This window comes from Meriones unguiculatus, chromosome 18 (assembly GCF_030254825.1).
Source record: "Meriones unguiculatus strain TT.TT164.6M chromosome 18, Bangor_MerUng_6.1, whole genome shotgun sequence".
Classification (NCBI taxonomy): Eukaryota; Metazoa; Chordata; class Mammalia; order Rodentia; family Muridae; genus Meriones; species Meriones unguiculatus.
Genome location: NC_083365.1, coordinates 35671398 through 35685162, shown reverse-complemented (window position 1 = coordinate 35685162; position 13765 = coordinate 35671398). Strand labels below are relative to the sequence as shown.

The 13765-nt window shown below is 38.8% G+C and overlaps 1 protein-coding gene across 2 annotated transcripts in view; it reads right to left on the bottom strand.

Moving 5' to 3' along the window:
* Elp4 (elongator acetyltransferase complex subunit 4) overlaps window positions 1–13765 on the bottom strand; it is a 210893-nt gene that overhangs the window by 181593 nt on the left and 15535 nt on the right. For both annotated transcript variants that reach the window (XM_021654336.2, XM_021654338.2), the window contains exon 3: window positions 1318–1439. In XM_021654336.2, coding sequence (XP_021510011.1) covers window positions 1318–1439 — 122 coding nt within the window. The remainder of the gene's footprint in view (window positions 1–1317; window positions 1440–13765) is intronic.

Sequence of the window (13765 nt, the reverse complement as noted above, 5' to 3'; positions counted from 1 at the left end):
GAGGAGGAGGAGGAGGAGGACATTGCAGCCAGTCTTGAAGATATCTGATAAGCTAAGGTCAGATGCAAGGGGAGGAGGACTTCCCCTATCAGTGGATTTGTAAAGGGGCAGGGAGGAGATGAGGGTGGGAGGGTGGAATTGGAAGGGAATGAGGGAGGGGCCTACTGCTGGGATATAAAGTAAATAACCTGTGATTAATATAAAAAATAATTATAAAAAAATAAAAAAGGAAAAAATTTTAAAATGAACTTTAAAATCAAAAAAGCTGAATATTTTAATGACTTGGAACCAGCTAATTTTTGCATATGTTAAGTAAAATCATAAAGCAGGGCCATGTGTAGTAGTGTACACTTTTAATCCTAGCATTTGGGAAACAGAGGCAAGTGTCTCAAATAAACAAAAATCAACCAAGCAACATAAAGCACTAAAAAAAAAAAGTAATGAAAAATTATTTTTATTATTTGCTTTACCACATGGTACTTATTTCTTACATTTTCATCTAAAAAGTGAAAATGAATATGCTGACATCATTTTGCAGAATTCTTACAAGGAACAGTTACTTGATACTGTGGAAGCAGGTAAGCAAATCGTGGCTCTAGGAAATTGATCTGAGCATAGTAACAGATAGATCAAATTCAAAAAAATGAGTTTTGCCCAACTGAGAAAACTAATTAGAAGTAAATGATTAGAGTATGTCTTCAATAAACAATATAAACTGAGTGGTTTTTTTTTTTTTTTTTTTGCTATTAAACCTAATAGCAAAAATGTTTGCTATCGTGTCTGATCCAATTATATTTATATTATGTTTTAAATAGTTTATTAATATTCTTTTACTTCTGATTAAAAGAAAACTCTTTAATATTGATTTAAAACAAAACCTGTTAAAATTGGTGTTTTTCATTTAGATAAAACAAACAAACATATAGAGGCTGACGTGGTAAGGAGTACCTGCAATCCCTGTGCTCAAATAGATGGGAAGGAGAATTCTAAGCTCAAATCTAACTTGGGTTCCTGAGTAAGACCAGAACCAAACCAAACCAAACCAAACCAAACCAAACCAAACCAAACCAAACCAAACCAAACCAAACCAAACCAAACCATCAGAAAGAGTCAGGCCTGTATTCCCAGAACTACAGATGCTCAAGCAGGAGGTCTGCTGTGAATCTGAAGCCAGCAAGGATCTAGAGTTAAACCCTGGCTCAAAAACAAAAACCTCCCCTTAATGTATTTAATTATAATTTGTAACTACATGTCTTATTTGTATGTAAATATTTCGTGAAGCATTGAGAACATACATTGAAGTTCTATACTCTATACCTGTAAAATGTCAGCAGGATTTTCTTTGGCAGATGCAACCAGTAGAGTATGCCCACTGACGATTCCTTCTGCCAGGAAATACTTGAAGAGCAAAGGTGAATAAATATTATATTTATCCTCTTCTGTAAAAAAAAAAAAAAAATTAAAAATACATTAGAATTTCTGTGTAATTATACATATCTTTTACATATTTACTCTAAAACAGATCTCTGGAAATCAATCTGGTGCTTTCTCAGAAAATTTGGAATAGTTTTACCTTAAGACCCAGCTGTACTATTCCTGGGCATATAACCAAAAGGTGCTCCACCATACAACAAGGACATTTGCTAAACCATGTTCATAGCAGCTTTCTTTGTAATAGCCAGAATCTGTAAATAACCCAGATGTCCCTCAACCAAAGAATGGATACAGAAATTGAGGTACATTTACACAATGGAATACTACTCAGCAATTAAAAACAAAGAAATTATGAAATTAGAGTGCTTAAAGCCAGCCCTCTGGAGGCAGAGAGAGATGAATCTCTACAAGTTCAAGGCCATCCTGGTTTACATAATGAGTTCCAGCCAGGGCTACATGGTGATACCCTGTCTCAAAAAACAAACAAACAAATTGAACCTATATGAGAAAATTAGCAATTTAGCTTACCAATTAAAAAAGAAAATAGGAAATGCTTTACAAAAATCTAACTGTGAGAAAATAAAAACTAAATTAATCTAAACACAAAGCACAAGCATGAGGATCTAAGTTTAGATCCCTGGCATCCATGTTAAAATGGGTGTGGCGGCATGTGCCTGTAATCCTGGAGGCAGAAACAGGTGATTCCTGGGCTTGGCCAGCTACTCTAGATGAACTGTTGAGTTCTGGTTTCAGCAAGAGCGCAGTGCCAAAACATAAGATGAAGAGTGTTAAATGAAGGCACCCAGTGTTGACTGCCAGCCTCCACAGACACACTCACGTGTTCCCACCTAACACACATGCAAAAATGCACACGTGAAAAAAAACCACACACACACACACACACACACACACACACACAGACACACATGGAGACATAAACACACAAATAATAAAATAATAATAAATAATAAAATTTCTTGGGTAAACTCAACTAATGAAGTTAAATTTTTGAGGCATTGGCAAAAACTCTGGAAAGGATTTTAGTTACTCAGGAAATATCAACAATCGAGGAATAAAATTTAAAAGATTTGGTACAGGCTACAGACTGAGAGAAAAATCTTCACCAATTACACAGCTAAGCAAGCACTAAAACACAAAGCAAGAAATCAAACAACCCCACCAATGAATAGGTTAATTAAATGAAAAGATAGTTCTAAAATGATGAAGCAATGGCCAATAAACCTCTGGAAAAACAAAAAACAACACCAGGAACCCTCAGAGAAATGCAAATGAATCACACTGAGAGTTCATCTCATTCCATCCAGACTAGATCGTTATTATGCAAAGAAACAAGCTCAGTGCTGGTGAGGATGTGGAGAATTGGGAGTCCTTATTCATTGCTGGTGGGAATATAAGTTACTTTAGCCAGTATAGAGGTTCCTCAACAACTAAAATAGAGCTAGTTTGCCTATGCCTATTATCTGGCCCAACTATTCTACATTTCCATATCTGACGGACACAAAACAGAAAAACTTATTCATCACTTTTTTTCTCTCAACAATATTCACAAGATCTAAGTTAGGGAGCCAGTTAGCAGTCTGTCAACTGAGGAACAGATAAAGAAAATGTGATCTAATAACACAGTGTAATTTAATCAGGCACAAAGAACAAAATGATGCCACTTGAAGAAAAATAGATGCACCTGGAGATGATCATACTTAGTAATTATGCTACTTTCAGTAAAACAAAGATTATGTTTTGTCTAACTTATGGATCCTAGAATTTATATAGATATTAAAATCATGCATGCACATATGACATGAAAGAAGTAGTGCCAATTGTCTAAGGGAATGAAGGAGATGGAGAGTAGGCAAAAGGAGGAGAGTAGAAGGGTACGGGCAATATGTTCAAAATACATATGGACTTGTATAAAATGTCCTTGTGGACCCCAGGCTAATGCATCTGAAAGGAACAGGCTAGCTTTACAGGTTTCTTTATGAATTCTATGCCCCATGTTAAACTAAGTTCTCCCAGTACTTTTCCAGACAGCAGGATGAAAGGAGGAGCTGATGAATTGAGACAAGACCCATCCTGTTGCAAAGGAATGCCAAAGGTCTCCACCCCATTGCAGAGGAGGGTCCAGATCTGCAGTACAAGATAACGTTGCCTGGCAACCAAGGGGCGGGACTAACTGGACTTGGTGCCTAAAATGAACTGATCATTTTAAAACTCAACTACCCTACCCAATCCAGTGTTGCCAAGCTTCCAACCTCCATGATTCCTGTACTTTTTCCTTTAAAAACCCCAGGCTTCTGTCTCTCTGAGCTGTTCCTCACTGGTTTGGGGGGCAGCCACATTGCGCAATGGCTTCGATCCTGTGTCCTGAGTTCCCCTCATCTATCTCCCTGGATATTAGGCTCCCCCTAGGCCTAACACATCAATGACAAATGATAATAAAAATAGAAAAACCTCTTGCAAGGGTTGGAGCTAGCTTGATGGTAGGGTGGCTGCTTGCATGCATAAGGCCCTGGATTGCGCACAAAACCAGCTAACAGTGCTATATTGCAATCACTAAAAACTATTTTAAAAGCTGGTTAAAGTAGTAAACTAACAAGTGTGTACAACAGCTACTAGCTACTTAGTAAACTATATGTGATGTTAATTTTCAGTGTCATCTGGATTAGATTTTGGATCCCATAAAAATAGACCTCTGGATGTGTCTACAAGGAGGTTTCTAGAGAGCAACAAATCAAAACATAAGCAAACAACCGAAGAAAATCAGGCTATTATTGATCCCCCTAACATAAAACTTCTTAAAATATTTTACCAAAATATGTGCATAACTATCTCTACATTAAAAATCAGGAAACATCCTGAGATGTTTCAGAAGCCTTTAGTCAATAGCTAAATCCTGTTTATGGGTGGAAGAGAGAAATCTCTAAATTAACCTACATCATTAATGGAGTCCCAATGATAATGCACAGTATGTTGATAATTCTAAATTCGTATAGACATTCAAAGGTCAGTGAATAACCAAATAGGTGATTTCATGACTTAGTACACAGCTTCACTAATTAAGTCACTGTGTCACTTGCAAAACATTAGAAACATACATTTAAAGAGAAGATATGATATTCAGAAATAATTCTACAGAATATTTTTCAACAAATGGTCCCAGAATAACTTAATATTCATATGCAAGCAGAAACAAACAAACAAACAAACAAACAAACCCCCTCATTCTTGGTTTGGTGACATAGCTCAGCAGATAAATACTGGAAGGTCTGAGAGCCCAGGAACCTCAAGTAGAAGAGAAATGATTTCTGTAAGTTATCCTCCACACAGGGGCTGTCACTCCCACCTTAAGCCCCTCATAAGTATAAATAAATGTTAAAAACTTGAATCTTAACTCATACAAAAGTCAATCACAAAGCAAAAGAACTTTCATGTTACCCCTTAAACTACTACTCAGATATGATTCTAAGTGGTTAACCAACTAAAATGTAAAAAAGCTTGAAACAAAACTATCATAAAACAAGAAATTCCTGAAAAAAAATATTTGTAACTTTAGTGTAAGCAAAAGTTTCTTAGAACTTACAACTACAAACCATCACAGAAAACACTGCTACAGGGCTGTTGAAATGGCTCAGTAGGTAAAGGCACTTGCAATCAAGCTCAAGGATCTGAAAACCCCAGAACTCACAGAATAGGAGAACTCCTAGACTGTCCTGACTTCTCCTCAAGGGCTTGCCCATACATACACATTGAGTGTTAAAGGAAAATCTTATAAAGATTTGTATTTAAGGAGAGCCCCAGTACAGAATAAAGCAAACAAACAAAACAATGACAAAAACTGGATTACAAACTAAAAACAAAAGTAAGAACAAACTAAAAACCCTGCAGGTGCAGGCAGCAAATAGTTGCAACAAATGTATGCCTGGCAGAGTATTGCATTCAGTAGATTCAAGTGTTCTAAAATTCCTTATAATTTGGCAAGGACACAAACTATCCACTATAGAAATAAGCAACAGATGTGAAGATACCATTCACAAAATACATGTATGGATGACTGGCAAACATATTAAAAGGTGTTTAATCATAACATTAAGCATCAAAAGATGCCAACTAAAACATTTTGAAAGTTACTGTATCCCATGGGAATGGCTGTAATTTAAATACAGATGATTGCAGGGACATGGAACAAATAAAACATTCCTACATTGCCAAATGCAATGAGAGACAGTATACATACATTGGAAAATTGTTTGGGAGTAGCAGACAAAGCGAGGCAAGTACATATTATAAGATGCGGCAGTTTTACAAGAGATGAAAATGTATGTTCAGAAATAAATCAGTAAAAATGCTTACAGTAGCTTCTTTGGAGTAATGGCTAAAATTTGGTAACTTTGTTAACTAAGGAACAGAGTGACAGATAATATATTCATAAATGGAATACCATGAAACAACAAAAAAGTGATACACAAGCAACAACATAGATGAATTATAATATATGCTGTGAAAAAAGCCCAGATCCAAAGAGAGTACACAGAATATGATTACTTTTATATGCTATCCTAGAGAAAACAAAGGTAATTTCCAGAGACAGAAAGAAGATCTTAGGTTATTTTTAGGACCAGGGAACTGTTTCAAGCAGACTTTGTGGAGAGATAGCGATGTGTTATATCTTGATAGTCGTGGTTACGTGAGTGTCCATATTTGGAAGAAATCAGTAAATAATAGACTTGAAATGTGTGCATGTTGCTGTATACAAGTATAGTTAAAGTTGACTTACTAAAACAGTTTTATAAAATGTAACTAAAATGTCACATGTTCTCATAAACCTATTCAGCATAATATCTTAGAGTAAATCATTCATCAAGGAAGGTATGGTGGATGTATCTGGGTTAGCTTTATGTATCGAAGGACATAGCTAATTATTTAATTCAATCTTTGAAGAGTAAAAATCTTATTTGTAAGTCACAAAATAAGCTTTACATGGATAAAGGTACATTTTATAAGAATCTCAGTGCGAAAATAAAGAAGCTTGTGCTGTCTCAGCACTGTTCACAGGTGATGGGTGAAGAAGACGGCAGTGACAAGTGTGGGTGTGTTGACTAAATCTGCTATAACAGTGGCAAAACGCCCAATGCTTACTTTAAGAATTTGCCCCTGTTCAACTTTACAACAAAGTAAAAGGTAACTTTTCCCCCATCTTCTTTCTGCTGGTTTAATGGAAGGAAGACAGGCAGGTACTTTTAAGTTTGTATTTTTCAAAAAGCATAACTGATGTTGAATGTTTTCCCCCCCATTAATTTATTTGTGGACTTTACATCCGAATCACAGCCCCCTCCCACTGCTCCCCCCATTCTCCTCTCTCCTTCTCAGAGAAGGGGGAGGTCCCTGATAGGTACCAACCTGCCCATGCACATTAAGTTGATGCAGGACTAGGTGCATCCTCTCCCTGAGGCCAGACAAGGCAGCCCAATTAGAGGAACAGGATACAAAGGTAGGCATCCAACTCAGACAGGGCTCTTATTCCAGTTGCTGGGGACCGACATGAGGACCAAGCTGACCACCTGCTACACTGTGTGCAGGGGCTAGGACCAGTCCACACATCCTCTTTGGCTGAGAGAATGGAAATAGGGAGGTGGGGGGGGGCATCTCTAGGACATGTCAGAGACCTCGAATAGGGCAGGGTCCAGGAAGTCTATGACAGCCACTCTAGCTGAGACTTCAAAAAGCAGGGGATATGGAGCCTGAAGTGGCCACCTCCTATAGCTAGACAGGTCTTCCTATGGACGGATAAGGAACCAACTCCCCCACAATATCTTCCACCTAAAATCTGTCCAGCCTACAAGATGTGCAGGGACAAAGATGGAGCAAAGATTGAGGGAATGGCCAACCAAATTCTGGCCCTACTTAAGACCCATCCTGCAGGAGAGAACCAATCCCTGACACTATTAATGTTACTCTATGCCTGCAGACAGGAGCCTAACAAAACTCCTCTGAGAGGCTGCAGCCAGCAGCAGATGAAAACAGATGCAAAGACCCACAGCCAAACATTAGACAGAGACCTGGGAGTCATATGGAAGAGTTAGGGGAATAACTGAGAAAGCCAGAAGGGTCAGGGACTCCAGAAGAAGACCTTCAGAGTCAACTAAACTTGGCATATGGGGGATCACAAAAGGTCACATTAAAAAAAAACTTTATATAATTACTCTTACATGAGGTTAAAAAAGCAAGTATTTAAACTGAGGTTATTAGAGATCAATGATGTAAGAAACTTGATAAAAAATAATTTACAAGGTTACTATTTTAATATGGAAAATTTACCTTCAAAAACTCCATTCAGCACCCCACTATCCTCACAGAATCATTGTTAAATGTTTAGTTTGTTCTCTCAGTACCTTTTCTGCTATGTTTTCTTATGTAGTTACTGTTACTGAAATCCATACCCCATCTTTTTAAACTCTATTTCACATTCTTTATAGTCTTGCTTCTTAAGCTTATATAACATCCCAGAACATATATGTGTCCTATTTATTTATCCATCTTGCTGTCATGGACTTATTTTGTTGCTCTCAGGCTTTTGAGCTATTAAATGAAGAAGCATAGGGTGCCACAAACATGGACAAGACTGAATTCAACAACTCAGTCGATTCTTGGTTTTCAGACAGTCAAGACTTAATTTGACATATTTTCTCTTTCTTTCTTACCAATGTACCTGACTCCTCATCCTGAAACCTCTGCTAAATTTAATTTCAAAATACTTCTGGAATTTGGTTAACTTTTTTCATGTTGGTGCTTCTCCCCTAGATGTGTTGCCAAAATTCTTGCCTGGATAACCATAATTTTTAATTTGCCTCTTAATTTTTCCATCAACTCAAATCCTCTTTAATATAGTGGTTCCCCAACATCAGTTCCAAGACCATCACTAAACTGGATGCCTGAGACCATGTATTATCTTAGCCAGTAGGAGGTGTACGTATGAATCCCTATGCATGTACACATGCACACAGATGCATATTACATTCCTATCATAAAACTTAGTAAGTCAGGCACACCGAGAGAGTAACAATAATAACTAACAAACAGTGGCACAGAACAATTATAACCTCTACTATAATAAAGTCAAGTGATGAGGATCTTCCTGTCCTAAAATATCTTATTGCTTCACTTTAAAGGAAGCACTTCACAACTTTTCTTCAGCAAATTCAAATTGCAGGTTTCAATACTCTTGTTCTCTGGGGGTCATTATTAAGTAAAATTAGGGTTACCTGGATATAAGTAGTATGATACTATGACTGATAGTCACTGTGGTAACTGAGATGGCTATGAAATGACTAATAGGTGGCTATGCTGGATGAATGAATGAGTCATGTCCCAGGCATGTGGTGGTGGGGACAGGATGAGATTTCACCATGACACTCAGGAGCATATAATTTAAAATGAATGAATTCATTATTTCTGAAATTTTCCATTTAATATTTCTAGACCATATTTGACAGATGCTGTTTTGTGGAAGGTGAAACAGGGCATAGAGGGACTACTATGGTATAAACCTGACTATCTTATGACTCTACCTAAATCTTTGTGTTCTTGGCGGAAAGGACTAAACCCTTTATAACATGGCTTACAGGCTTTGCAGTTGTGACCAAAGAGCAGAGCTAAAATATACATAAAGAAAAGTATTCATGTTGACAGAAGGGAAATAAAATAAATATCTGAAGTAAGTGGAAAGAGAGAACTGGGTGGGAGAAGGGGCAGGGGATTTGGGGTGGGAATCAGGTGTGGGGAAAGGTAGGGGAAGACTAGGAGAGAGAACAGAAATTGGTAGGGGTTATCTCCGTGAGATGGGAGGTTCCTGGGAGTCTATGGAATAACCCTAGGTGAGACTCCTAGCAGGGGGAGACATGGAGCCTGAAGTGGCCACCTCCTGTAGCCAGGTGGGACTTGCAGTGAAGAAAGGGAGACACCAACCCATTTGCAAAACCTTAGACACCAAATCTGTCCTGACTACAAGATGTGCAGGGATAAAGATGGAGCAGAGACTGAGGAAATGGCTAACCAATGACTGGCCCAACTTGAGACCCAACCCATGGGTACCCATGATACTCTGCTATGCTTGCAGACAGGAGCCTAGCTGAGAGGCTTCATCTAGCAGCTGTAAACAGACCCACAGTCAAAAAATAAGCAGAACTAGGGAAGTCTTATGGAAGAGTAGTGGTCGGGGCCCGGGGCGGGGGGAGGGGGAGATTGAAAGAGCTGGAGGGGTCAAAGACACTACAAGAAGACTTACAAAGTAAACTAACCTGGGAGACTGAATCACCAACCAAAGAGCATGCATGAGCCTATACATATGTAGCAGATGTGCAGCTTGTTCTTCATGTGGGTCCCCTAATAACTGGAGCAAGGCTGCCTATTGCTCTGTTGCCTACGACTGGATCACTTCTCCCTAGCTGGGCTGCCTTGTCTGGCCTCAGTGGGATAGGATGTGTTTCATCTCGCCAAGACTTGATGTGCCAGGGTGGGTTGGTACCCACTGTGGGGCCTCCCTTCTTTTTAGAGAAGGGAAGAAGATAATGAAGGAGTGGGGTATGAGGGTGGGGCTGGGAACAGAGGGGGGAGTTTGCTGTGATCAGGCTGTAAAGTGAATAAATGCATAAATTAATGAAAAAAGCCTACTCCAACATAAAAGAAAGTATGCATGTTGAGTGGTATAGTAAAAAAAAAAAAGTCACCTTTTGCCTTTAAAATGTATATGAGTATCATTTAACAACTTCTCAGTAAAAATAAAACTATTTAATTAGAGAAATAAAAATATCTGCAAAGTTCAGGTCATATTCACCAAGCTCTTTAGGTCTTGTTTGCATTCTTCTTCACTTCCCTTTTTTTCTGATACTGCTGCAGGTACACAAGATACTGACTGGTGCAGACAGTTCTGCAGCTTCTTGCAAGACTTTTGTCAATTTGCATAAATTTCCCCAAAATAATTCTCAAGAAGTTTTCCTTAAGGTGTTCTTAAACCTCGCAATCTGCAATTTCTCCATAAAGCTAAGAGCTTCTGTGACAGTAAAGGCACCCTATAAAAGTGCCAGCTCTGAGCAAGCGATATACAAGTAGCAAATATCCATATAATTAATGAAGAAAGCAGCAACAATAAAGAAAGCTGTCTTGTTTAATGAGTCAGTCACACATACTGTAGTTTACCTAAAAACAGACTTAAACCTGGCCCCACATATGGAGAAACATGAGTTCTATATGTCCTCTATTTTTTTTTTTTTTTCAGTTCTGTCAGGCAGAAAGGAACAATATGCAAAAGATCACCTACTTAGGGATTAGCAAAAGCACTAAATTCATCATGCTGAAAATGATCAATTTTGTGAAATAAATCTTGAGGTTGTTCAATATCATTTGATTAATCTACTTAGCAAATTCCCATAATGCTGGGCGAGTACAAAGACAATGAGGTGAAACTGCCAAAAACCCAAATGCAATTTAGCCTGAAAAACTCATCTAATCTTAGGTTCCATTGTACATAAGGACACACTAAGATGACAGTGTTAGTATGGCAACCCACACAAATTAAGGCTCTTCAAAGACAGTGACTGAGATGAAGGGGGAGCTGGAAGTATGTGAGGAGACAAATGGAATATTTAGCATGAAGGAAAAGAGTTCTAAGAAACAATATAGCTGCCATAAATATCTGGTAGTCTATATTGAAGACAAATAACCATGCCTGTGCTTTATTTCCATAAAGTAGAATAAAGCCTTGTCGGTAAGAGAAACAGGATATCATTTTTTCCCCATAAAATGAAATTTCCAGTCATCTGCTCCAACATTCCAACTAGATTTTTCCCAGTCAGTTATTAGTTTCTGCTTGTCTGCTTTGCGAGATATCTAAATATTCCTGTCTGGTACGGCAGCTGTGAATTAGTTTTAGAGTCAACTTGACATAATGTAGAACCCCCTGACCTGAGGGGCTGTGTAAAATAGGCTGGCCCGTGGGTAGGAAATTCAGCTCATTGTGGGCAGCACCATTCTGGAGTTTGGGGTCTTGGACTGTATAAAAGTGAAGAGTTGAGCATGAATGGATTTCCTCCTGTTCCTGATTATGATGTGAGATGACAAGCCTCCTGTTTTAAAAATTTATATATTTTTTTATCAATTAGTTTATTTACTTTGTATTCCAGCTGTAGCTCCCTCTCCTTCATCCACTCCCAACCCCACTCTCCCTCCTTTATCTCCTCCTATGCCCCTCAAGTCCACTGATAGGGGAGGTCCTCCTTCTCTTCCCTCTGACCCTAGCCTATCAGGTCTCATCAGGACTGGCTGCTTTGTCTTCCTCTGTGGCCTGGTAAGGCTGCTCCCCCAAAGCGGGGGTGGGGGGTGATCAAAGAGCCAGCCACTAAATCAGACACAGTCCCTGTTCCCATTACTAGGGTACCCACTTGGACACTGAGCTGCCATGGGCTACATCTGTGCGGGGGTTCTAGGTAATCTCCATGCATGGTCCTTGGTTGAAGTATCAGTCTCAGAAAAGAGCCCTGGGCCCTAATCTCTTGGTTCTGTTGCTTTCCTTGTAGAGCTCCTATCCCCTCCAGGTCTTTCTATCTCCCCCTTCTTTCATAAGATTCCCTGCATTCTGCCCAAAGTTTGGCTGTGAGTCTCAGCATCTGCCTTGATACTCTGCTGGGTAGAGTCTTTCAGAGTCCCTCTGTGGTAGGCTCCTGTCCTGTTCCCTGTTTTTTCCCTCTTCCTATGTCCATCCTGTTTGCCTTTCTGAATGAGGATTGTTCAATTTACCCAGGGTTCTCCTTCTTGCTTAGCTTCTTTAGCTGTACAGATTTTAGACTGTTTATCCTATATTGTATATCTAATATCCACTTATAAGTGAGTATCCTTAAGACTCTGCTGCTGTGGTTTTCTTGCTATGATTCACTGTAACCCATAACCATGAGGCAAAAGAAACTCCTACTACTGTTTTTTTGTTTGTTTGTTTGTTTGTTTTTGCTTGTGTATCAGGGTATTTTATCACACCAAGACCTAATAAGGGGATGGATGGATGGCTTAGCAGTTAGAGCATACAATGCTCTTATAGAGGACCTGTTAAAATTTCAGAGCCTACATCTGACAGTTCACTGCTTCTCTTCAACTACTTAACCCCCTCTCCCACCATGTTTTAAGAACATTGGGCTTTTATTTCCTCCTGTTAATATTATAAAAGAAAAAACATGGTACAGAAATAGAAACTGATTCATCAAAGAATACTTAAACAACATTGGGGCCAGGTTTTCCAAACAATGTAAAAATAGGTATTTCCAATCATTGTGCTATACTGACCACTGCAAGGAAAAGTTAAAGCAGTGGGTTGAAAAAAACTCTTGAACTCCAATTCAGGGAAACATCCAATGCTTCTGTTCTCCACAGGAACCTGCACTCATATGTACCCTACACACATAAATGTAATTGAAAATAGTAAAAACAATCTTTTTAAAATATGGAAATGAAAGGAGGGCAGAAATTGGTATAGAGAATGGAGGCGTTGCTATGCTAATCTGATCATGTGGTTTTTAAACCTTGGGTATTGTTTTTGAAAGGAAATGTGGAAGACATTAGAACTTTGGGCTAGAAAAACATTGAATGCTGTGAGTAGAGCAAAGTAGTCTGTTCTTATGAGAGTTTGGAAGATAAAAATGGTAAGAGATATGTGAATAGTGAAGGTCAGACTCAAAAGGTTTCAGAGAACCATGACTCTACTGGGACCTGGGATATGGGCCATTTGTGTGGTACTTTAACTCTGGCTGCCTGGGCTGGACAGTTGGCTTAGTACTTAAGAGGGCTTGTTACTCTTGAAGAGTGCCTGGGTTTGAGTCTCAGCACCCACATGGTATCGCACAATCATCTATAACTCTAGTCCCAGGGAATCCAACACCCTCTTTTGATTTCTGAGGGCACCAGGCATGCACATCCTCGATATACATGAACACCTGCAAGCAAAATATTCAAACACATAAACAAACAAACAAATAAATAAGTCTTTAAAAAATCTGGCTATATTTGACTGTGTCCTGAGAAGTTGGATAGGGTTACATTTGAAGGTAATGGATTAATTTGTTTGATAGAAGTACTATCAAGACAGAATGGTATTCAGGCTAGTGCTAAAAAAGTGGCTGTAATTGTTAAAGAGACAGTATCACAGATGTGAACCCTCATGTGTTGCAAGAGTACAATAGGGAAGTGTTTCCTTAGGCGAGGTCCAGAGAAACTGGCACCGGCACGGTTGGCGGGAGTAGACGAGTAGACGAGCAGCACAACTGGCAACGCTGTA